General features: G+C 51.8%; 1 protein-coding gene across 13 annotated transcripts in view; it reads right to left on the bottom strand.

Moving 5' to 3' along the window:
* The window catches only part of Agap1 (ArfGAP with GTPase domain, ankyrin repeat and PH domain 1), a 435,485-nt gene extending 410,041 nt beyond the window's left edge, over positions 1-25,444 (bottom strand). For 11 of the 13 annotated variants that reach the window (XM_087566482.1, XM_087566485.1, XM_087566488.1 and 8 more), the window contains exon 1: positions 24,713-25,430. In XM_087566482.1, coding sequence (XP_087422608.1) covers positions 24,713-24,875 — 163 coding nt within the window. In that variant the 5' untranslated portion in view covers positions 24,876-25,430. Of the gene's footprint in view, positions 1-24,712 lie in introns of all 13 variants that reach the window. The other 2 variants (NM_001401593.1, NM_001108230.2) reach the window with 1 other exon arrangement.
* Positions 25,445-25,833: the final 389 nt, after the last annotated feature.

Genomic DNA, 25,833 nt, shown 5'->3' with positions numbered 1-25,833 from the left:
AAGTTAAGTCTCACTCCAGTGTGGACAACAACTCTCCCATATATGTACAGTTGGGGTCCCCAACTCAGTTCACCTTCCAGTCTATCACCTCCCAAGTCCACACCACCATGTGCGATTAAGGCAGGTTAAATAAATAGCGATGCTGGGGTGTGTGGACAAAGTAAGGCAGGGTGAGAGTCCAATGGCCACCTCCACACACCTCCTTCTGGGAGGAACCGCTGACAACCAACAAGCCCTGAGGGTTTCATGCTCACAAATGCTCTGACCAAGACTACTACAACACAGGGGGTTCAGTGTGCCTCCCACTTCCTCTGTGTCTGCAATCTTAGGGGCCTGGTGCATCCCATTCACCTTCCTCAGGCAGGCCTCCCTTCCCTCGCACCTGAGTGTTGCCCTCGAGCTCTCTCAACCCAGTTTTTCGCTTCTCTCTCCCACCCCCTGCGTATCACGTCCATCTCAGACACCATCCACCCGTCCAACCTGCTGAAGCCTCACAGAGCTACATGTGCAGCTAGAACCTAAGCTACAACGGAGATCCCTAAGCTTAGGTGGTACCATACTGTTGGCTGGGGTCCCCAATTCAATAAAAACAATAAAAAGCTGAACACAGCATTTCCTCACCCTCCGCTCCCTACACGCTCTGCCTCCCCACGCTCCGCCCCCTAACTACAGATATGGTCCCACCAGCTGGTTTGAGCGCCTGCTGCCGCGATGGACTGAACTCTGAAACTGTAAGCCAAAGTGAACCCTTCCCTCTTTAAGGCACTTTTGTGGGGCACGTTCTCACAGCGACATGCAGATCAACCAACACGCGTGTGCACACATGAGCACACATACCCCTCTGTACAAAACTTCATTCCCTACATCAGGCACTGCACCCAGAGGACATGAGATGAACCACACCACTCAGCACTCAGCCTCAGACTCTGACATCTCTAAGTCGAGCAAGATGATGTCTTTGAATTGCTTTGGGGACTAAAACAATTAATAAACTAAACAGCACACCCTTTGTCACACGGCATACAAATCGCTGCCACTGACAGCATTAGCTTCCCAAATGCAAAGTCTGTGTGAGGACTTTTCTATGGAGTGGGACCAGCAGGCCAGGGTCTCCTGTTGGCCCCAGCTGTTGGGGCTCAAGGACAAGATGATCTGCCAATAAAGGGTCAATGTGTGTGAATAAGGAGACCCACACCCTCAGAAAGCACACATGGGTCATACAGGAGGAGAGAAGTCATGAATAGAATACATGGTCTACTCCTCCAAAACCTTACATTGAAGCCCCAACATCAAAGAGTGAGGGTCAGCAGAAATGGAGGTAACCGCATCGATGATGTCATAAGGTGGGTCCCCTAGCAATATGCGCAATGCTCACAGAGAGAGAAGAGCACCCATAAACAAGCCTGTAGACCACCTATACACAAAGAAATGACCTTGAGAGGATACAGTGAGAAGCTGTCACATGCAAGCCAAGGAAAGTGGCCTTGAGAGAAGCTACACCTGCCAGCACCTTGCTCTTGAACCCCCAGCCTGAGAGCTACGAGGAATGCATTCACATCTGGATCTCCCTGGTGTGGCTTCTTGCCATGGCCACCACATGCACGAGCAGACACCAAGCCTTCCCAGTGTCTTGAGCATCGCCCACCAATCAGCCCACCATCCCACTATTCTTACCTTGCAGAGCCAATGCCTGTGCCTGCCTTGTGCGGCAGTGGCTTCTGCATGCTGACTTGAGAGATGCCACATATGAAGGCACCAAGAGAGGAGAGCTCCACACACTCTGCTCCCCATGCCAGACAACTGCCACAATACCAGATCTAGCACCTCCTAAGGAAACCCACATCCACACGTCCACCCGCTTGACCAACACCCAGTGTTTCTGGCTGTGATAAGAGACTAGGGGCACAAGCTAAGAATAGACACCAACTGAGCCAGCTATTGCCCCACCCCCAGTGCAGGCAAATGGCCTGGGGCAGCACAGATTGTTCTCTGGGGCAAAGGGGACAATCACAGTCATTTCCTTTGGACTCAAGTTAAAAGGGTTGAGATGGGGTGCAGCCACAGTGTTTGTTGTGTTTACTTCTGTGGCTGGAAGGAGCAGTGGAATATTCAGGAAACATTCATTCCACAAGCACTTACTGCCAGATATGCATGGGAGAAGGATGCCAAGTGCCAGACGGATGGGAAGACGGCAGACTGTGACCAAAATATCTGGGAGGGAAGAACAGGAGCCTAGCCAAGAGGAGCCATGGGAGTAGGAACGACCGTGTCAACAGCACCACGGCCTGAGGGGCCCAAAAGCAGGAGTCCACACCTGAGCTCAGAAGCAGCCCATCACCCCCCAGGCTCCACAGAACAACCCAGCCAGGAAGGCCTACAACTAGTAGACCCGAAAGCCACGGCCCTCCCTCAGTACCCCAACATCAACACCACCCTTTACCCAGTTCTCTCTGAATGTCACCTCCAAGCTTTGTCTACAAGGAGCTCGAGATGCTGTAAGCACAGGATGAGTTTACACACCGGTGTCAAGTCACCAATACAGCATTCCGCTCTCCCTGCCTTAAATGCTCTAAGTTACAGCATTCCGCTCTCCCTGCTTTAAATGCTCTAAGTAGTACTCACAACCCAGCAGGCTCCGGCAGAAGTACATCGAAGTACATCGTCACCCCGTACTTGGGGAATGTGCAAAGCAGCTTGTGTTGAGCATCTCGCCGCTGACAGAAGAGCTGTGTGAGGCAGGGGAGTCTACCATGAACAGATCCCGCTGCTCTGTAGCCCTAGCCTTTGGAGCACTTTTGAATTGTCTCTTAAGGACCAGTCTGCTCTTTTCTTCTCTCTTGTTGCCATCCTGATGAAGCTATCAATCAAATTCTCCTGCCTTTCCCTGCCCTGCCCTGCCCTGCCCAACCAAGCACTGGCAGAATCCAGGGGACTGGTTAACTCAAATAGCCCTCTGATGACCCAAGGGACTTGGGCCTGTCCCTTGGGCTCCAAGTTCAGTTCGTCCCAATGGCTCTTTGGTCGAAGCTAAATCTCTCCACCCCCATGTTAAACCCTAGGTCATCTTGCAGTATTCAGAATGAGTTTCTTATACTTCTAGTCATGGACCAAACTAGTCCCCAGCTGGAGGTGATTAAACCCTGACACTCCTAAAGCAAGAAGTTTAGCTTACAGAAAAGATACTTTTTTTTTCCTTTTCCTTTCTCTTCTTTTTTTCTTTTTTGAGACAGGGCTTCATAATATAGCTCATCTTGGCCTCAAGATGGTTATGCAGCCAAGGCCAACCTGACCTTCTAATCCCCCCGCTTTGGTCTCCCAAGTGCTGAGGTCACAAATGTGCACCACCACATCCAACTTAAGAGGACCTAACCTGTAGTTTTGTTCCTGGTGGGGAAGCACTCCACCAGGTGAGCACTCCACCAGGTGAGCACTCCACCAGGTAAGCACTCCACCTGGTGAGCACTCCACCAGGTGAGCACTCCACCAGGTGAGCACTCCACCAGGTGAGCCGCTTCCTCCACCAGGTGAGCCGCTTCCTCCACCAGGTGAGCCGCTTCCTCCACCTAGGATTTCCTGAGGCCTTTACTTAGTACCATACATTCTGATGACAAGTCCCAAAGAAAGGATCCCTCAGTGACAACCATGGCAACCTCAGCAACCTGAGTGCACAGAACCCTTCCTTACAGAACCTCGTCCCTGTCACCACACAGGTATTAAGTAGTCCTCAAGGCCACAGGGAGGGGGCCACAACAGCCAGGCTCCACAGGGCACTCTTTGCAAGCCCAAGTCGTGGATGAGATCCTGTCTGTGTCACATGACCGTGGTCCCTGAGCACTTTGGCTCCTTGCTATGGGAGTATGTAGTGCAGTCACCCTTAAAGCAAAGTGCACAGTCACATGAATCCCCAGGTCCAACCCTGGCTCAGACATCAGGAGCCAGCTACAAGACTCAGGCAATCGGTGATCTTGACTAGGATATAATACAGGCCACCAAGAGTCAGGCCACGGATGACCCTGAGCCCAACTGGAATCCTAAGGCAGATGGGAGCCAGGCAGAAAAGAACTGCGGTGGTGCCCCATGCTGCCTCCTAGACATGAGTCTATAGGCAGCAGGCGAGTTGGGGCTGAGGAGCAGCCAGGCCCACTGCAAAGGCCCCAGTATTCTGTCGGGGGTTCTGTCGGGAGTTCTGTCGGGAGTTCTGTCCAGGGTTCTGTTGGGTGACTACATTTTTTTTCTTTATTTGCTTCATGACTTATCCTCAAAAGCCTTCAGGGCAAGGCCAAGAATGCCATTTCATTCTGGAGGCCCTAGTGGGCCTTTTAAAGGCTTGGGCAGAACAAGGCCTAGCTAGCTTTATGCCCTCAGATCTATTTATGGACTAAGTTGTTGGTCAAACACATCATTCTCTGAGAAAGACATGTGTGTGCAGACCACAACAGCACACAACGGTGGGGATTGCAGAGTCACCCACGTTTGGTCACACTAACACATCAAAGGTAGGAAAATCCAGGCTGGGTAGGGAGGGCAGCCTAACTCTTAAGGCCTTGCAAGCATGAGGACCTGAGTTTGTTCTCTAGAACCTAGGGGGAAAACTCATGTCATACTATGTATTTGCAATGCCAACTTCAACGCTGGGATGGAGGGCTGGAGACAGCTGGTAGGTAGTCAGTCTTCCCTCACCGGGAAGCTCCCGCCAGTGAGAGACTCTGTCTCAACAGTTTAGACAGCCTTTGAGACATGACACCTGCACACACATTCACCCGGGGGCACACTACTATGTACAGGCATGGCTGTGTGAGGACATGTGCATGGGCATATGGTTACCCATGAGGGCAAAGACAGAACTACTGGGAGCTCCAGTCTCAGGCAACTATGAGTGCTGGGGACCAAACTTCCATCCCCTGTATGAGCAGCCAGTACCCTTTACTGAGCCATCTTTCCAGCCTTAGGGGTCAAAGTGGAAATGTCGAAAACTACAAACTGATGCTTGGGGAAGAGTTAACTCAGCCTCTAGAAGGCTGAAGGGCAGCAGCCATTGGGTCTTTGGGCTTCCCACTAAAAAGGCAGGACAAAGGGTCCAGACAGACTGGTACCACAAGACACATGGGTCCACTACTACATAAGCAGGAAGGTGACAGGAATCCTCCCTGTCCCCAGACACAGATGCTCCTCCTACTCCTATTACTGTGACAACTGAATGGAAGGATCCAACTAGCAGTGCCCAGTCTGGGAACTGACACGAGCTGCATGCCCAGGCACCACCCTGATCTCCCCTGTTACTCCCCCAGGACTGAGAACTGAACAGTGGCCATAAGGCTGTTTCCAGTACCTCTGAGAACACCAAAACCCACTGGGTTAAAATGCTATCTGTACAACGAGTTGTACCTGCATGTGCCTCCCGGATGCTCCCGCTGCCTACGATCACAAACGCAGAGTCCGTGCTGAGGCTCAGGAATGGGGTGGGATCTGAGTACACGTGCCAACTTCATGAATATTTTGCACCCACAGGTGGCTAAATCCAAAGATGCTGATAGACAGGGCAACTACGCCCTACATAAACACATGGGGAATGGAGGCTGCAGGGTCGCTGCACCCTGTGTGAACCAGTGGGAAACAGAGGCTGCAGTGTGCACACGTACACACCACCATCAGAGTAGCCTCCTGAACATGGATGGAGGGAAGAACGTCTTCATTTTTCAAACTTCATCACATCCAGATTACTCCAGTACCAAGAAAGGGCCAGGAAGCCATGTGTGAACTAAAAGTATGGGAGAAGCTGCTGGAACTGATACAAAACTCCCGGAAGACTAACCTTGATCAGACCACGAATCACTTCCAGAAGGACAGGCAGAGGTGCCAGGAGCCAGGAGCCCACACTCTGATTAGAGATGAGGAGTATTCTCTCAAGGCACTTATTGAAACTTTCAGTCACCTGTTTTCATGATTACCCAGAGAGGGAGCAAAGGCAGGCTCTCCAGCTGGTACAAAGGTTACACACCAATAAGGAACAAAGAAGCCACGCAGCAGTGACTCGTAAGACAGAAGAACCAGGAAGTCCGCCTGGCATCTGCTTGGCAGTGGCAGGCAGCAAGGCATGCCCTAGCAGGGACGGTGAGGCAGGTCAGGAGGGATGAGTCCTACCCTAAAGTCTGCACGGCTCTTAGCATTTTCCCAATGGAAATCAGTTTCTTGACCAAGATCAAAGGCAGCTTCCCAGCACTGCTGATACAGTGCCAGGTCAAAAAAGGGCTCAAAGACACCATCATGTCATGGAAAGTGACTGACCATACACTCTAAACAGACATGGGAGGCAGGGGGTGAGTACAGGGGCAGGCAAGCAAACACGGATAGAGAAAATGAGAGAGACAGACAGACAGACTGCTATGGAAAGACAGAATGGGATGGATATACACACACTGAGAAAACAGAGAGATAGAGTTACAGAGTGTGTGTGTGCGCACACACACAGAGAGAGAGAGAGAGAGAGAGAGAGAGAGAGAGAGAGAGAGAGAAACACATGCACACACAAAGGAAGACAGAAAGACAGCCAAATATGGAGAGACAGAAAGGGACAGACACACACTCACTGAAAAAGAGAAGACAAGAGAGAAAGACGAGCAAACAAGACACCCACACAGAGGAACAGACAGACACATAGAGGGAGAGAAAGAGAGAAAAAGAGACAGACAGACAGACTGACACCCACCAACATACTAAACCCCTCCAGGGGCTTCTCTATAAACAAAAGTCCCCAAGTGGGGAAACCACATGGGTCTTTCTTCTCCCTCTAAGTACCAGAGGAAGGTTCTAGACTAAGTTGTCAAGAAGAGCTCCTTGTGAAGGTATCCAGGGGGCTTGCTCCTAGCCAGGAAACAAGCCAGTGATCTGGTCAAGCAAAGGTTAATCATCAAAGAACTTGTCACAGTCTGCCTATGTCAGTCACACAGGACTGGAGGGAAGGAGCCTAGAAAAGTCAGGCTGCACTGGCTTCTGTCCCAGGGCCTAGGTGGGCAGGTAGTCCTTGCTGAAGAACCAGGGATGACAGGTAGCCTTGGTTGTACAGAAGGGCTGGGTCACTCCAGCGCACAGGCACACATGCCTCCTAGAAAGTGCCACCACCTCCACCTGAAACAGGTGTGCAGCCTCCCAACACAGAACTTTGCACTGCGGAGCAGAGACAGAGGGGAGCCCAAGGTTCCCAGCCTCAAACTGACTCTACTGTCCTGGACTAAGATTGCTTAGCAATATCCCTGCTCTCCACCCACAAGTTGCCAGTCACATCCCTCCTTTTTTGTGTCAAAGCAAAAAACAAACAAACAAACAAACAAATCTCTACACATTGCCCAGAGGGTTCCACAGAGGACAACACGGCTTACACACCCACCATGCCCTGCACCCCTAAATGAAAAGAGACCTTAGTCAACATCTGAATTTACATACAGGGAAGGGAGAGGCATGCTGGCTCCTGTCTGTACTTTGCAACCTCTATGGCAACCTCTTCAGTCTCAGGCCTACAGTCCGCTGAGCTCACCCAGCAGTACACTTGTGAGCCACGAGGCACAGCAGAATCCTTTCTGAAGGCAGGCGCTAACCCTGCTGAACTTGAACCCACAGCTGGTGAGACTGTGAGAGCCAATACGGTTTGGCAATTTTCTTAAAAGTTAAACATATACTCACCACGCCTCCCAACCGCTCTGTTCCTAGATATCCACCCAAGAGCAATGGAAGCACTTGCCTATCCAAAGACTCAAGGTAACTTTATTTGTAAAAGATACAAACTGGACACAATCAACCTTACCATGGGGGGGGGGGCGGGTGGAAGGGGGGCACTAAATCTAGGCACTGAAATATTACTCTGCAGTAAAAAGTAAAGCAGCAGATACAGAAGTTAAATCCAGGCAGCGGAATATTACTCTGCAGTAAAAAGTAAAGCAGCAGATACACAAGTTGGATGCATCTTCAGAGCAAGCTGAGTAAAAGAGGGGCCTCTGCTGCATGAGCCCCTTGCTCTACAAAATGATCCAGGATCACAGAGAGCGAACCTAGGCAAGTGGACAGTCAGGAGAAAGGGCAAGATTCAACCGTACACCTGCAGGACACGAACCACACCCCTCAAGTCACAGAACTCAGCTGCATGCAGAAAGCAGTGTAGGTGTAAAGCTAAGCTGGTCACCATTTGCACTCTACACTCCTGCCACCTTCCAGACAAGTCCTGCTCCAAGCCAGGGAAGGCCACTACAGGTGGGACGCTCCACTTTGAGACACCAACGAAAGGGTATGAGGTAACATGGCCTCATCTACTCCTCCCACCCAGGCAGCAGGCTGGGGCACTCCACATAGCCGCTTCCACCCGTCACCACCCCTCTACAACCTCAGGTGCACCGCTCTCATTCTGAGGACACGGATTTCCATCAATTATACTATAATTACAGGTCTGGATTACATCTGTTAAAAAGTGACTTCCTCTCAAGCATGAGGGCCTGAGTTCTAGTCCCAGCGGCCACTGAAAAGGAGTAAGCATGGAGGCATGCACTTGGAAACCTAGTGTCTGGGAGGCAGAGACGGACACACTCCCAGGGCTCGCTGGCCAGTCAGAGGCCATCTCAAAATTCCATGTGGACAGCTCCTGAGGAATGACATCTGAGGATGGCCTCTGGCTTCCCTGTGCACACAAGCACGCTAGACTGCTCACTAGCATCTTTATTATTAATGCCACAGTGTGTGTGCGGCTTGAACTTGAAAGCTATGGTCTTAACAGTGTGAGCTGCCAGCCAGGTGCATTTCAAAGGCACAGCATTTGGAAATCCTCCCTCCTCCTAGTCTGCAGAACCGGTGACGATTGCCACGTGCCTCCTCCTCATGCAACTGACACCCTCAGTCAGGGCTCTCAGCCACCACCAAAGCTCTGAGAAAGGAACCCTGCTGGGCCTCTGTGTAACCTCTGAGCAGCACAGTTCCCAGATCCGAGCACGCAGGGCAGAGGGAAGCAGACTCCCAGGGCAGCCCCATTTGCTTTTGTTGTCGTTTGGCTTCATTAAGACATTAGAAATATCATGGCTGGTGTTGATGGTCCTGGGTTCTGATCCTGCCTGGGTCACAGCCAAGCTCATATGGCCTTCGGGTGCCTGACCTGAAAATGGGGGTTCCACCTCTTCCATCATGGGATGACCCAGGTGACAAAGGCCTTAGCATGGGGTCCTACAGAGAGCACTCAGCGGGCAGTAGCAAAAAAAGGTTGAAATGAGAGAAAAGGAAGTAGTACATGAAGTGTTTGATAGAAATTTCTGGAATCCAGAAGCAGGAGCAGCTGTCACAGATGCCTTCAGGCAATGCTATCATTTACAAGGCAAAACCAGTCCCTGCTGATGGGGCAGACCTGATCCTGGGAGCCAACCCTGCCCACCCTGGCAGCTGGCCTCTCCCTGGCCCTGGCCCTGGCTCTGCTCTCTGAAAGCTCACGCCCTCTCTTCTAAGGACTGCTGAGAAAGTAAACCCTGGGGAGGTGCAGGGGACAGTGAGCACCCCGTGCTGGGCAACAGACTCTGCATGGCAGACAGACTTGGGCAGGCTGCTTTTTGCAGAGCTCTGGATACACAGTAGACTGCTTGCTACATGCGAACCCCAGAAAAAGGAGTCATGGCCACTCAGGGGAGAATGACAGAGATCTTAACACACAGGGGCCTCCCTGTCCCGATGAGCAGGGTTTCCATGAGCAGAGAGGAATGCAGTCTGCTCATCTCCCCTTCCTACCCTAGTGCATCTGTCCAAGGAACCAGAATCTAGGCTCAGAGACACAGTGTGTCCTCGGCCCTGAGTCCTGGCAGTCTTCCTCTGGAGGCACCTGACCAAGAACATTTCCGTGACATCACAGTCTACAGCCTCTCAAATAAACTCAAACACCTAATGAAAACCAAGTTTTATGTTCAGAATAAATAAAGGATAGCTTAGTCTTGTGGCTTAGGTCATATTTAAAAAAAAAAAAAATGGAACCCTCGATTGAGTTTCGATCTAATGGGAGTTATGTAACAAAAAGCCAAGGTAACCGTAACCATGGAAAAAGGATCTTCTAGACACGTTTATGGAAAAGTTTGCCACAATTAGCTTGGCATGTTATCTTCCCACAGAACCTGAAGGCAGGTGCTGCTTCAGAAGTCTACATTTGGTTACAGGATGCAGAGCGCCCTCTGACATGAGCCCCCACAGCAGGGCTCATCCCATCTCGCCAGTACACACCTCCACAGACTCTAGGATCAAACTGAGACTAAGGCAGACACTTGCCCTGGCTCTGAGAGAGGTATGGGTACACGCACAGCCTAAGCTTTCACACCTGATACAAGCATGGTGTACCATGTCTACTGTAGTTACTAATGACTTTCTGGGGTGTCTCCTCAGCAGACCCTGTGCACACTTATGTATCCCAGCACACAGGACACATGAGTCTCTATGAGCCACATGCCATGCACAGTGTGTTTTCTTCCTTTTTGGCCATTCCTCCCCCTGACTATGTTGGCTGAGGAGAGGGGCCTAGGGGTAACATTTGGTGAGATATACTAGAGCAGGCTAGCCTTTCCTAATTCCATCCACACCAGGTCAATGAAGTCCTGAGTTCAGGAACAAAGGAACAAGGAATGTATCACTTCAGAGGCAGAAGAACTCTTAAAACCAGAGCTGGAGCAAGGTCCCAACACCATCCAGTCAGGTAGATCAAAAGTTCAAAGCCAGCCTGAGCAACTCAGCAAGCGCTCATCTCAGATAACAACCAACGACAGTAGTCCTGGCTATGGTAGGCGATGCCTGCAAAACTAGCACGGGGGCGTAGAGGGAGTTTAACAGCATCCTCAACCATGCAGAGAGTTTGAGGCCAGCCTGGGCTACATGAGACTCTGTCTAAAAAAAATAAGAATCAAGTTCAACCCCATGGGTCTGAGATACAGAAATGGAGGCACAGAGGACAATCATTTTCTTCAAGGACCCTCTGGAAGCGTGGTGCAGTCTATGCCAGACCTGCAGGTCGGTGTGTTCTGTACCCAGCAGACCAGACAGGGCCATCAAGACTGTGATTCTAACGGCATCATCGGTTTGCTTCTAGAAATCAGTCACGGTATTACAAGGATACCTCTCTGCTCTGCACCAGAACAACTGCTCATAAAAGCAGCCCCAGGATACCCCAAGTTAACAAGGTCAAAATGAAGGGCTCTTCCAAACAGACACACTCAGACATACACACAGACACAGACACACACACACACACACATAGACATATACACAGACACACACACATGCGCGCACAGGCGTTGGGGGGGGTGGATGTGTGCCAGCATGTACATGCATTTGTGTCTGTCAGCATGTCTGTCTGTCTGTCTGTGTGCTGGGCTATTACTTAAGTCAGGCCACGGGCTTCTTCCCTCTGGGTTCATCTGTGAACTTTATCAGGTTAACACAATAAAAAAAAAAAAACCTGTCCTCTCAAGCACACATTACATCTGCCCCAGAAAAGCGAGATGCCATCTCATTCAATGCCCGCTAAACAGGCACCTTGTCTCCACTATAGCTACCTTCACTATAGCTACCTCACAAACAGACCCTTTGAACTCCAAGCCACAGCTGGATCAGACAAAAACAGTGTCCGGTATGTTGCCCTGTAGGCAGTCAGAGAGAGGGACACCAGGTAGCTTCAGAGAAAGCTCACCCTGCAGCCATTCAGCTTCTCTGCATGCTGCAGGTTTTCATCTTAAAATGCTGAAGAGAAAGACTCCCTTGGGATGTGCTGAGTTAACAACCAAACACTTGGTTAAAAACCACATGCTCACACAGACCTCAAGTCATCTGAGTGGGATGTACTCTGCACGGCAGGCACAGAGGGTGCAGAAAGGTGCCCACAGGAGGGCTGCATCAATCAGGGAGCCAGGCACTCTAGCCACCCCCTAACACCAAAGCAAGCGGATGCCTCTGGCCACAGGTGGAAGAGCATCCTGGCTTCCTACGAAACTGAGGCTATGCGGCCTCAGCAAGGCCACATGCAACCCAAAAATCCTACTGTGACATCCTGGGTGACTGTCGGCACCAAGAACAGATGTCAGGTTCTGGAAAAGAAGCACCAGTTGAGTGCTGCTGTGACAGCTTTCTGAGCCTCGGGCTGAAGCTGAGGCCTCAGCGCCTATCAGCGCCCTCCATCCCACCATGGCATAAGCTTTCCAACCTTCTGGAAGCCTCCACAGTGCCCACCCTCAGCTCACTCATGGCAGGCCAGCAACAAGCTCCAGACCCCTGTACCTCCTTGGATTAAGGCCTCTGTGTGAGCAAATATGAAGACCTGGTGTTGACAGAGAGATGCATCGAGCAGGCACCGTGTGGCGTATACTAAGTGCATTTCACAATCGTCTGTTTGGTTAGGAGACTTCAGCAACCCTACAGCCCAGGTGGCCTGGGCAGTCTCTGTCAGCTCAAGCACTCCTGGGCCCATACAGCCCACAGAGTTAGGCCACAGTAGTCACAAAAGACCGATATATACCTCAATCACTTGTATAATAATCTACAACCAGCAAGAGGCTACAATACTGTCCCTGTCTCTCCAGACATCCAAGGCCAGCCCTGCAGAGAGATCTACAAATCCCACATAACCATCATGTGACCTTCCACCCATGTTGCCAGAGTAAAACCTCAGCTTCCTCCAGTCCTTCACCCCAGTGCTCACAGGCACTTCAAGGCTGCCCTCCGACTACAGCTTTCGGAGTTGTCTGTTTCCCACCCACCCCAAACCCCTGCCTGGTCCACCACCTCCCTTACCAAGCCCTAAGACCAACCACTCACACTCCCTGTCACTGCCTACCACCTGAGCAGAGCCCCACCGCCCCTCCATTTCTGCCCTGCACAGTGATCCTACTCAGCTCCTGGCTATGCAGGCTTGGACTGGCCTCTCATGTCCTCCTGCTTCCCAGCTTCTGCCCCCCACCCCCCACCCCACAGAAAGATCAATGCTTGTCTGCCATCCCCTCCACCCAGAGTACAGCTCTGCCTGCTGCCAGGACTGGATGAAATCTCCCCACTGCTCCCACACTGTAGTTCTCTTCCCATCCCAAACAAAGTGAGGATAAGCAAGACCCTCCCACCACCAGCCCTCAAAATAAATATTTGTCTTTGCAAAGCCACTGGAGAAATTCACACAGCCCTGATCCATGTCCTGTGTCCTTCCTGGTTGGCCCAGAGCAATAAGGGCTGGACAGAGGGGGAGGGGCCGCTCCTGGGACAGAGCAGCAAGAACAAAGGAAACCACCCCCTGAGAATCCAGTTGGCAACACTTGGCTTTCCTTTCTTCCTTTGTGTCTCAGCTCTAACTGTACACACAACTGCAACTGAACGGTGCTAACACATTGTCCTTAGGACCTCAGACAGCTGGGGCCAAGCTCCACCGTCAGTTGCGTTTCAAATACCGAGGAAAGCTGCGCTCAACCCTGGGGCAGGGAGAAGTGGGTGAGGGCACTCCTGCTTAACCACATGCCCCAACTGTCCAGGGTCCACCCCAGACCAGGCACAGCCCAAAGGAGTCTAAACTCCAGTCCCACCCAAAGGACAGCGCTGCTCACTGCAGGACTGCACATATACAAACAGCTACACACAACACTGTGTTAGTCAACCAAGGAGAGGACAATCCTAGGACTGACAATGTGATCCCTAGGTCAGGCATAGGATAGTGCGGGCTCTCCCGGCTTTAAAGCTAAAGGTGAAGAGGATGAGCTCTATACAGGGAGGCACCAACCAGCCCACCAGTCAGAGTGCAGCGCTCAGGTGAACCCACTGTTCTCTAGTAAGTGCTGGCCTGGCTGCTGTGTGCAGAGGGAAGGAGAAAGTCAAGAGGACACTACTTCCCTTACAGCCTGTACCCGACAGAAATGAGGACACAAGTGGGCAAACGACTCACCTGAGACCATGCCCTGTGAAGTTGGTTGTAAGAGCCAAGACCAGGCACCCACCCAGTGCCTGTCAATGGAATGAGAAGCCCACAGCCCAACTGAGTCCCTGCCTGCCACCCATGTCTGGACTACTTTAATTAGTATGCAAAACCTTCCTTCCTGTTACTTGGGTGTCCTGTGTCAAAAGTGAGCTCCCAAACGTGAGTCTGAGGCTCCTGCAATCCCCCATTCTGAAACAGCCACTGACTTTTCAGAGCCGAGTTAGTGACTGGCTCTCAGCAGCCCAGGACCTCTGACAGCTGCCCAAGGCAGGCAAGCAGGCTTCCAGAAGCCACACAGTGGGGCTTTAAAACAACACAGTTAATATTGACTGTCAACTTGACAGGATCGAAATCACCTATGAGATGAACCTCTGGGCACGTTTGTGTAACTACGGTGAGAGACACGTGGTAAATGTAGGCGACGTGGGCTGGGACCCTAGACTAAATAAAACAGAAACAGTGAGCTGAGCACCGGCATTCATCTCTCTCTGCTTCCTGACTGTGGTGCAGTGCGACAGCGCCCACTCTCCTGATGACCATGGTGGCTACACTCCTCCTACTGCAATGGACTGCACCTTTCAACTGAGGGCACAATAAACTTGTTTGTTTTTGTCAGGTATGTTGCCCCTGTAATGACAAACACGTAACCAACATAAGTCCCCAGTATTGAGAGTGAGGGGACTCTTGTGAAAACAGAAATAACAAATGCTGGGTTCTCCTCAAACATCCTCAGTTAAGTAAAACATCCATGTTAAAACTAAAATGCTAAATGCTTGTATTGAAACTAAACATTCCCAGAATGGCCGCTTCCCCTTTTAGACTGATCTGAGACTACTACGGTGCCCTGGGCTGTTCTCGGCATGGTCCAATTTGCTAGGGCCTGTTGAGTGTGTCTGAACGTGACTGGAGAGAAGCATCATCAGGTCAGGAAGTATCTGGAATTCTCCCAGAAGCAAAGTGTCTCCCACCCTTAAAAGTTCCTACCCATGATGCTAATGACAGGCAGCTACCAGGAGCAGCTTTAAGGATGAGACAGTTGCTTGTATAGAAACACTGAACAAACACTCCAACACTGCAGCCCTGAAAAAGACAATCCCTACCAAACAGCGGGAGAAGTGTGAAATGTGCAAATGAGCCTGCTTAAACAAAAAAACCCAATCTGCTCCCAGAGCGAGCAGGGTGGCCACCTGTTCAGGGCTGGTGGAGTCCTGATTAGAGGAAGAAACAATACCAGGGAGATGACAGCCCCCTCTTGGGTCCTGGTCCCCACCCTCAAGCCTATATTTAGTCTGCTCTCTATGGAAAATGTCCTGACCCTGCACACAAACAAGCTATTTGGCTGGTTATTCAAAGGCTCCATCAACAACCTCTTCTGCCCACGTGGTGTCTGCCCCCCCACACCCCCAACCTAGCCCCAGACACAATCCTGATGCCCCTCTGACTTCTGACCCTGATTAGCTGTGAGCAGACAGCACAGGAAGGTAAAGTGATTACAGCTAAAAGACTATGCTGGCCCTGTCCATGGGGCATCTCCAATCTCAGGAAAGGCAAGGCTGGGTCCAGGTTCCAGAGCACTAGACAAGAGCTACCCAAAGTCCCTCCCGCCACGTCAGAGGCCAGGGCTCCCTGCAGCACCACACAAAGCCTTTCTTCTCCAACCCCACAAGAGAAATAACAGATGCTGCAAAGATCAGAGATTAACATCTGCAGAGTGCATTTTCTTCCTCAGAGAAAGGTACTTAACAAAGAGAAGGAATTATGCAGCTAAGCACCAGATTGGAACCCCAAACCTGGGCTTTAAAAATAACTAAGCCTCATCCGGCTTTTCCAGACTCAGTCGCTTAAGCAGGGGATGCGGAGGGAAGGGGGCACATGGCGACACAGGTCTGTCTGAGTGTTGGAACCATTCCACAAAACCAAGGGAGAGGGGAATAGCGGGTACAGTTATCTGAAGACCGATGTGAACAAGAAAAGACTCAAACTGGGGAGGGAAGACGGTTAATCCAGGAGGGGAAAGGGGGTAAAGTAACAGTAAAGCCGGCTGAAAAGTCATCAGGAATCAGACTATTATCTACCCGAAAAGACTTGTAATAGATGTGAGTCGGTTTTCCCATCTGGGCTGACAACTCTCCCTCCAAAGTCATGGACCATCTAACAAAAACTTCAACACCTGACCTGAAAACCCCTCTTTGAGTTGCTCGGGATTGTTTAAGAGACTCCCAAATCAGTACAGGCTCTGGCTGTTGCCCTTGGTTACCCCAGAGGTAGAAGGAAAATTCCTACTGAAGACATCCAGGCAGCAGACACAGGACCAACAGGACCCACCCATGCTGGGTCTGACCTGAAAGTCTCCTCCTTCAGAACTGGTTCTTATGGTAGCAGAAGGTGTCACACAGGCGTCCAATGGAAGGAAGCAACCGAAAGTCCTACCCAGCTATGACAAAGCAGACACGTGGTGGCACAGGAACCCTCAGGGTAGCGGCACACGTAGCTTGGCAGTGACCAACAGCTCTCTAGACAGACCTGAGGCCCACGCAACGAAAAGGAAACTGTGCCTGAAACCAGAAACCTACCCATGATCCAAGGCTAGTGAAGGAGGAGATCCTACAGCTACCACTTTCTCACACCAGCGTGATCCCTACGTAGCTCTAAACAGGCAATCCTCATTCCCACAGGTAAGGCAGTGCCCACCCTCATCAAGAAAACTTCTGCCTGCAAAAGGCAGAGGCCATTTCAGAAAACCGCAGTCAATCAAAATACAGAGAGAATGATCGATCTACAACACAATTCCTGGACCGTCAGAGATCACTGTGGAAGGGGGCCGAGCGGCAGAAGGATTGTAAGGGCCAGAGGAACAAGAAGTTTGCTGTGAAGTAGTGTCTCCTAGAGGTGTCAGAAAACCGACAGCCATGGAGGCTCACCAACGTGGCTCCCCAAACACAATGTGAACAAGTGTAACAGCAGCAGGCATACTAATGTAGAAGAGTGAAAGCTCACAAGGCCTCAACCCCAGACCAAAAACAAACAAACAAAAAAACCATAGGCAACTAAGTAATGCGGAGGGTGGGAGAAAATGGGTTATCCAATATCTAGTGGACAGCCCTGAAATCAGGGGTGTGTGTGTGTGTGTGTGTGTGTGTGTGTGTGTGTGTAAAACACCCAGGCTAAGCAGGTTATATTTATGTATTTAGGGATAAACACAGACACATACATACAAAGAATGAAAGAAAAAAAAAGAAGTCATGAATTTGAGAGAGGGGTAGCAGTACCATGGGAGGTATGGATAGAGGAAAGAGAAGCAAGAAATGGAAAAAAAATGCATAATCTCAAATTTTCTATTATTTAAAAACAAAACCAAAGGCCTGGAGAGTTGCAGTCAGCCAGGGTGAGGCCGGCCCACAATAAAAACCTGCAGGGCCTGCAGGGGAAGCAGTGCTGCCAAGCAAGGGATCTGGTTGCAGCAGAAGAAAAGTCTGGTTTGGACATCAACAGAGGTGGCAGTGACAGGGCTGCAGGTTTTGTTGTGTCCCTTCAGGGGCAGGACCTGCCTCTCTTCCCTCTGAGTCACTTCCTTCAGGCTCCTCCTCCCTGGCTCTTGTGCACAGCTGATAACAGGCAGCGGCTCTCTAGCTCTCTCTCCTACAGACGCTTTCTACGCTGGGAAACAGGGGTAACAAATGTATCACCTACCAAATTACCATAAGAAAGCAAAGACTGATGAGCCCCATCTAAATATGCACAGGGCTGTGCTCCTACAGCCGGGAGAGGAGATTCAACCTAAGCCTGCCGGGCAGGAGGAAACCAGGCACAGGGGTTTCACTCTCCACTGGACCGTCTGCTGAGGAGGACTACTGACCCTCTGACCGCCAGAACTCCGCACTCAGAAGGTACTTGCACTCAGTCCTCTAGGACTATCCTGGAGACGGTGAACTTGCACTTGAAACCAATCAAACTGGCTTCCAGTCCTTTGCCATGGTTCAAATTTTTGGACATTAGCAACTTCCTAGGCAACTGATAGGGACCCCAATGCTGGCTCTGAACACTGCAGGCCAGAACAAGTGTCCAGCCAGAGAAAGTGTCCTTTCCTCTTTTCTACTCAAAATGGGGTCCCTGAACTGCAGACCTTCTTAGAAATATGGGTGCCCAGGTGCACCCCAGCCCTACAGAACCAGGTTCCCATCTGGTTCTGCAAGCCCTCAATGTCATTTGCCTACCCACTTAAATTTGAGAACCACTGAGTGACAGTCTCCATGACATCAGTGACACAGCCTGTCACTCATTGATCCCTCTGGGTCAGTCTGAATCTCTGAATTTAACCAGCTCCTGGCAGGAAGTTCCACCAATTTTACAAACAATGATTTGGAAAAGCCCCCAAAATCTAGCTAACTTCTCCTTCCCCCACACAATCACATTTTACACACACACACACACACACACACACACACACACACACACACACACGCAGCCATGTTTTAGTCCTATGAAGCTAAGCATGGACATCCAAAACTTGCCCAGCCCCAACTTCTAGGCTCTGGACAAGATTTCACTTCTACAGGAAGATAACTCCGTTCACACCCCAGATGAGGCTCAAAAGGAAATGGCCACCAATGCCCAGTGCAGGGCATTCTGCAAGCACCAAGGACTCAAAATGTAAACAAGGCTTGAGATCTGCCCTTGGGAGCTCCCAGCTCTCCAGGCTGGAAGCAGGAAGGGAGCTGAGCCAAAGGCTGCTGGTAAGGGATCTCAATCCAGGAAGGCAAGGCCAGCTGTGGCTGACACTGACCTGCACCAGGCTTCAAGTATCTCTGCGAAGGGGTGTCCATGAGGTACCTAAAAGCCACTGACAGTGAGAGCTTCCAGCACTGGTTGGGCTTGAGGTTGCAATGAGAAGCAACAGCAGTTTCCAAAGGAGGTGGTGAAACTGCTGCCTCTGAATAAACCAGCAAATACACCTGTAATAGGACCACCAGCACGCACGGCAGACAGAAGCCAGGGAAGAGGCGACCCACCCAGGGCAGCAGTTAGAAACTTCGTTCCCTAAATATACACACCTGCAGCAAACAGATAACAAACCCCTACCAAGCTTACTGCATTAAACAACTCTACAGGGAACGAGAAGCCTTGGTTACTTGGGGCATCCTCCAACCTGTCTCTCCCCGGGTCAAGGCTAAGACAGGGGCTATGGGAACTACACACAGCACGGGTTCCCACAGCTCGGCAGCTAGTCTCAGACAGGTATCAACACCTACTGGGCTGCAGAGCTGTGCTGGGCAACAGTTTCCTGAGATTGAAACATCCCATTGTGCAGGTAACCTCTCTCAAACAGGGAAGGGAACAACTCAAATAGCTCTCAAAAGTCCCTAAAACTTACCAGACTCACTAGGCCCATCCCTCCCTCCCTCCCTCCCTCCCCCACCCCTCTCTCCCTCCCTCCCTCCCTCCCAGAGTAAGCAATAAAAGCTGAAGACTTCCTCTCAGACAAACCTAGCTACAAAGAAGACTTTGACACCAGGCCTGGAAGAAACAAACCAGTGGAGCTGCTTCAAAGAGGTTTAGACCAACTGAGTCACTCGGAATGGACACTCTCCAACCTGGTGAGCTGCCCCCAGGCTGGCAGTGTGCTCCGGGTTAGAAGCTTCCATGAGCTGCCATCCATACTGGGGTGGGCTTTGTGATGCAGCTGTCTTTTCATTATTTCTGCTCTAAGTGACCCCTCACCCACACTCACTGGTTCAAGTTGGACTTTGGTGGCATATCTTTACTTTGGTCTGTCATGGGATCCTTTTCTTCGGTGAGTGTGTTGTGCCTCCCCAGAAAATATTTTGTCATACAACAGGATGGCAGCCATGCTTTGGGATTACCACAGCATGAACTGGCATAACATAGGTTAAGTACCCCTCACTCCAATGGGCACAGATGTTCAACAACAACAGGTATACCACTGGACTGAGCGGACTCCCTGCTATCTTCCAAGATTCTCCACATGCTGGGGCTTGGATGCTACCAAAGAGCTGCCAAACTTGCACATATGCATGGACATTTAAGAGAACATGGAAGGACCATGCCATCTAGTGAGGACAGCAGCATGAACACTGATGGAGGTGGGGAGCTGTCTCAACTTCAGAAACGAGGCTGGATTTCCCAGCAGTCCCAGGCTCACTTCTGGAGAGGGAATGGCATAGGCTGCATTCCACAGCAGACCGTGCCCCTGTAGGACACCGCCTCCCAGAAATCTGCTGGGCTCAATGTGAAACCATTAATGTTTCCTTAAATCGCAAATATTCAGGAGTCAAGAAGATTCTGAGTAAGGGGGGAAGTACTAAAAAAAAGGGTTTTCTGTTTTTTTGTGGGTTTTTTTTTAAGGTAGTGTTTTAAGCAGGGTTGAGAGTGAAAATCACATGCATCCCGGCACACAGACCGTGCCCTCAGCATGTGATTTGGTGATGCGGCTGTCTTTGTGTCAGCTCACCTTCCCAGTTCAGCTCTTACTACCATTGTGTTTGTCTGTATATGACAGGGAGGCCAAAACCGACTCAGGGAGACACGAGCAGCAAGCAAAAACATCTTCCTCTTCCCCAAGGTTGTTCCTCACCCCATGAGCAAACAATCACGTAGATGCCAGAGAGCCTCGAGGCTTTAAAGACACTACGGCAGAACCAAACACCAGCACGCAATGTCACACAGGTCCTGTCTCTGCAAAAGTCTCCCTAAGGATGAAAAGGCTCCTGTCAGGACAATCCGAGGGCCTTGACAGGGGAGCCACCGAGGGGAGAAAGTCTAGCTAGATAGCTCTGGAAATGGCAGGTTGCGTTTTTCAAGGAAAGTGAGTTTTTAAAAAACATCTCCAACGATATGCACACCCTTTCCTGAAAGATTCACATTCTGTAATTCCTCAAGCTCCTTCCTAGTCGAGTTGTGAAGAGACACTCAGGTCTGTCTCTGACAGGGATGGGTGCTCACTTCCTTACCCTGGTGGTCAGGCACACACTCTAATCATGGTCTCCAAGCTTGTGTCATCTTATACCACCAAGACAATGCCTTTCCGGTTCAGCATCAATAAGACACAACTATCCAAATTTGGTGTACGTGTGCGCGTGTGTGTGTGTGTGTGTGTGTGTGTGTGTGTGTGTGTGTGTGTGTTGTATCTTGTGTCTGCATATACCCATGCAGGTATCCACTTTGGTTGGGCCAAAGAGGGCATGAGATCCCCTTGAAGCTGGAATTACAGGCATCCACCAGACATGGATGCTGGGAACTGAACTTAGATCCTCTGGAAGGACAGCAATGTTCTTAACCACTGACCCATCTCTCAGCATCCCAAGAGTTATTGATTAGTGGAATACCACAGACTCCTAAAATAGACACTCCTTACAGCCGACTGCTATCATTCTTACTTAACTTCTAGAATTTGACAGTCGGCTGTAAGGAGTCTGAAGACATCATGTACATACCTAAGACATGAAGAAATCAAAAGTATTAGGCAGTTTTACCCAGTTGTAAGCCCCACAAGCTCACAATGGCAAGCCTGGCAAGTATATCCACTGGCATGTGGTAATATATGCATTAGTGGCACGAATGTTATAGGAGTAACCAGTCACTTTCTGGTCGGATTTAAACCCTGTTCTACAAAATGCACTCTATGTTTTGTGTGGCCAAAAACTCATGTCCAGCTAGGTTATAGGCCCTAGGAGAGAACCTAATACTATTATTCTACTACATGGACATAATAATAAACTGCTCCCTAAATTAATCTTTATACCCCTAGATTAGTACACCTCTCAACCCTCATCACAGAAGCTTTTTACAGGAGAGATTAATAGACACTCACAGTTGGTCGATACACAGGGGAGTGCCCAGCTCTACATGGAACACCTGTGTAATACTTGCTCCCTCTCACCAAGGCTCGGGGATCACTGCAGAGGAGAGGTCAGTCAGAAAGATGACAGTGGATGTCTACACTGAAACAGGATTTGCTGTACATGACAGCACTGGGCACATGAACAAATGCCAGTTGTGACAGCGTTCGCAAGACCAAGGCTGCCAGGGTCCCAGCACAAATGGGGAAAGGCTCACCCCAGCTGAGGAGCTCCTGGTACTTGATGACTGCTTTGGGGAGGAAGAGTCAGTTTCCTTCAAGGATGCAGCCCCTAAAAGAACAACCAATGCTCCTATCCCCCGTGCACATAAACACAGCAGCACTAAATGGACTCCGCATGTTTTCAACTGCAGGGAGAGCGAGGAAGCTCATGAAGTTGGGAGGAGAAACTGGGAAGTGACTGGGAGGTAGAGACGATCAAAACACACACATGCATGTGTGAAGTTCTCAATAAAAAATGTTTGTTCTCTTCTCACCCACAACCATCATGCCACCACACTTGGCAACCCTCTCACCATGCTGAACATCAAAGAAGCAGATCTAAGATCCTCCCCATGTCTTAAAACTGGCATGGGAAGGCCATTCCGTTATAACACACAAATTAGGGTTTAATTACAAGGGGCACGGTGAGGTCCTGAAAGAGGGATGCTTTGGGAAGACAGAGACTGACCAGGGCCCGACTGACCCCTCAGTCCAGAGGTCATCACCCTCCCATACCTCCACCTCCTCCTCTGAGGGACGGGGGCCACTGTGAATGCCAAAACATCGGTCCTCAAGTTCTCCACAAATGTGCTGTGTGCCGCTGTAGCAGAGAGCACAAAGTACAGAGGCAGACACGACCGTTTCTCCCGGCTCACTGAGTTTACTACAGACTTGGCACAATGTGGGCATTCCTAGTCCTAAGCAAAATAAGAGCACTACCAGAGACTCCAGCGTGAGCCACCCATTAGCTCGGGTTCCACTGAGAATGACAACGGCTACCCAAAAGGGCCCCTATTATTAAGGTGAGTATCAAGCCATCAAGAGGAGATCATTGTGGAAGAACAATTAAAAAAAAAAAAAGAAACGAAAGAACATCCTCTCACTAACAAGACCCTAGAGTGTAGCTTTAAGAATGGGAAATGAGTCACACTCAGCTGGAGGTCCTCCTCTCCTCCAGAGCCAGGAGCTCCAGTCAGGTGCATTCCATTCCTGGCACCCGCTTTCAAAGGGTTTCATCAGACTTCTGTATGTGCAGCCACAGAGCTGAGCAGCCATCTGAGAGAAACACGAGAACCTTTCAGCACTTCTGACAGGGACTCACACACTGCTCTCAGAGGAACCCATCAGCTCTATCTCCTCACCATCAGCTGGGGAGTTGAGGGGAAGACAGTGCCCTCCACAACACTGCAAGACTCCAATGCCACACAGAAGCCATGGTTCTTAATGGGTCTGGAAGCATCTGAAGCCACCACAGGCAACCGTGACCACTCAGGGGGCCCAGGTGCACTGAGAGCCAGTCCCTCTTAAGGATGGAGGTTGCCTGGACCCTCCCCTAGAATTACAATATATCCTGTGGAGAGTTAGTCAGCTTCCAGCCTGCCTGGGATGTGGTTCAAGTACACGAGGCTGCCAAATGCCAAGAGGATCAGCAACAGAGCCTCCACCATCTCCATCCCAGCAGCCAAGTTTTAAACCCAAACACTTCAGGGTTAGAAGTTCAGAAGGCAGAGGAGCCAAGCTTTCCTGGGGGCAGAGGCGTCTCACAGCAGGGGGAGGAGCCCAGGACGTACCTGCACCTGCTTCTGAACACACTCCTGCTGGACTTGGAGAGCTCCTGTGGTCCTCAATAGAGGCCTCACCAGCCTTTGGCAGGCACAGTATTATACTAGGACAAGCCACCTGCAGGCCTTCTACTGTCACTGGCCAACAGCAACTCAAGAGGACAGGCTGCTAATCTACTGGCTGAACTATGACACACTGCCCACTTAGATGCCACCTGCTCCCCCAGGTAAATGATGGCAGGCCCAGAGAAACAATCCAAGGAAACAGTTCAGGGACCTAGTAGGGGAGAAACGTGAGCCATTGGTAGTCCAAAGAGAACACAGGCCAGGGCAAAGCTGCCAGCTCCATCCTCCCCTGCAGCGATACTGCCCTGGCTGACACTGAGGGGTTAGAACAGTGTTCCAGGCAAACACAGGCTTAAAGACAGCAGGATCATTCACTTTTCCTCCTCTTGGGTAGCTCCCAAGTGGCAGGTGTATTAAAGTGCCCCCTTCAGCAAGAGAATATCAAGGTGTCCTGCCTCCCTAAAAAGGTTATACTTTGACTTTAATGCAAAACGCCCAGCGTTTGTACAAGGCCAGCCTGATCAGCAGCACTGGGACATGATGCTGCCTCGGTCCCATTGGCTTCCTACATGCGCCAAATCCAAATGCCTCCCCTGTATCCGCGAACTGGGAAAAAAAGACAGCCGTGAAGCAACTGAATAAGCTGGCCAGAACAGCACCCCCAGCAGCAGCGCTTCTCAAAACACATCTTCAACGTCCATGGAAGACGCTCAGGCCAGGCCTGATAACCTGTCATGGATCCTGTGGCGCCATCCCAAGCAGCTGCCCCCAGGCGTCTGCTGGGCCCGGACGGGACATGCGGGAGGCCCAGGACCTGGCGGCACCGTGCCACTTTCTCACAGGAGAGACTCCATTGTCCATTATCAAATGAACGCCGATAATCCATCTTCCCTGGCAGACTGGCCGGCCTTGCGGGACAAGAGGCACCGCAGTGCTCTCTCCGCCGGGCAGCCGCGTGTGTATACACGCAAACACACAAGCGCGCACACACCCCGCCGCGCCAGGGGCGCCCGCTCCCCCGCGCTTTCCAGAAGCCCCGGGCGGTCTGGCCCTCACCTTCGATGGCGATGACGTGCTCCCGAATCTGGTTCTGCAGCACCGGCTCCTCCACGCGCTCCAGCAGCTCGTAGATGGAGTAGATGTTGGGGTGAACCGACTCGAAGCGCTGGATCTCGGCCCGGATGGCAGCCGAGTTGGCCAGCTGCTGCTGGTAGTTCATGGTGCAGGCGCGGCGCCCAAAGCCGCGCGCCCCCCGTCGCCGCCGCCCCGCGCCCCGGAGCCCCGCGGGCTACCGAGACCCGGGGCGCCGCAGCCCCCGGAGAGCACGGAGCCGAGGAGGCGCAAAAAAGAAAGCCGAGGATGAAGCAGTAGAGGGATTCAGTTCATGCCAGGGACCAGCGTCCCGGGTCAGCGGGCCGTCCGGGGAGACCGCGGCGCCATGGAGCGCGGCCGGCCGCGGAGGAGGCTTGCTCGGGCGCCTTCCCGCGCCGCAGCCGCCTGCACCCCTACGCGCCGGCCGGCCGAGCAGCCATTAAAGCGCAGGCAGCGCCGCGCTGCGAGTGCCGGGGCCGAGGCCCCCGGGCAGTGGCCGCTCTGCTCCGGGGCGCACGGCTGCGGCTGGGTCCGCGCGCTTGTGAGCGCTGTGCTACCGCGCGCTCCGGGGCCCTCAGCTGCCTTGCGCCGTCCGCCGAGCCGAGACCGAGCTGTGGGCGCCTTGCCAGCCGCGGAGACCGCTCCGAGCGCCGCCCGCCGCTGCCCGGCCAGCCCCCTCCCTGGCACGCAGGGCTCTGGCCCACGTCGGCCCCGCCCCCGCCCGCGCTCGCCGCCCTCCGGCCGCCGCTGCGTCCTCCGCGGCGCTTCCCAGCGCGCCGGATCCCGGGGAATTGCGCCAGACCCCGCCCCGCGCTGCCTCTGGGCTTGCTGGGACTTGTAGTCCATCGCGCCGACCGGCCCGCGCGCGTGGGGTGCGCTCTGCGCTCGCGTCGCAGCGCACTGGGCGGGCCCCGCGGGATGCCCGGACGCCCCTAAAGCCTGCTGATCTGAGTGCTGAGAGCCCTGGGCCCTCTCTGTTATCCCCACTGCCCCGTGCCAGCCCCAGCGCCTCCGTACGGACAAGGTGGCGCGCGAGCCCGCCCGCCCCGCGCTTTTGTTTGTTTGCCAGCAGAGCGCTTAAGGAA

The sequence above is a fragment of the Rattus norvegicus genome, chromosome 9 (genome assembly GCF_021556685.1).
Source record: "Rattus norvegicus strain SHRSP/BbbUtx chromosome 9, alternate assembly SHRSP_T2T, whole genome shotgun sequence".
Taxonomy (NCBI): Eukaryota; Metazoa; Chordata; class Mammalia; order Rodentia; family Muridae; genus Rattus; species Rattus norvegicus.
The sequence above is the reverse complement of the archived record's forward strand: the minus strand, read 5'-3'. Positions and strand labels throughout refer to the sequence as shown.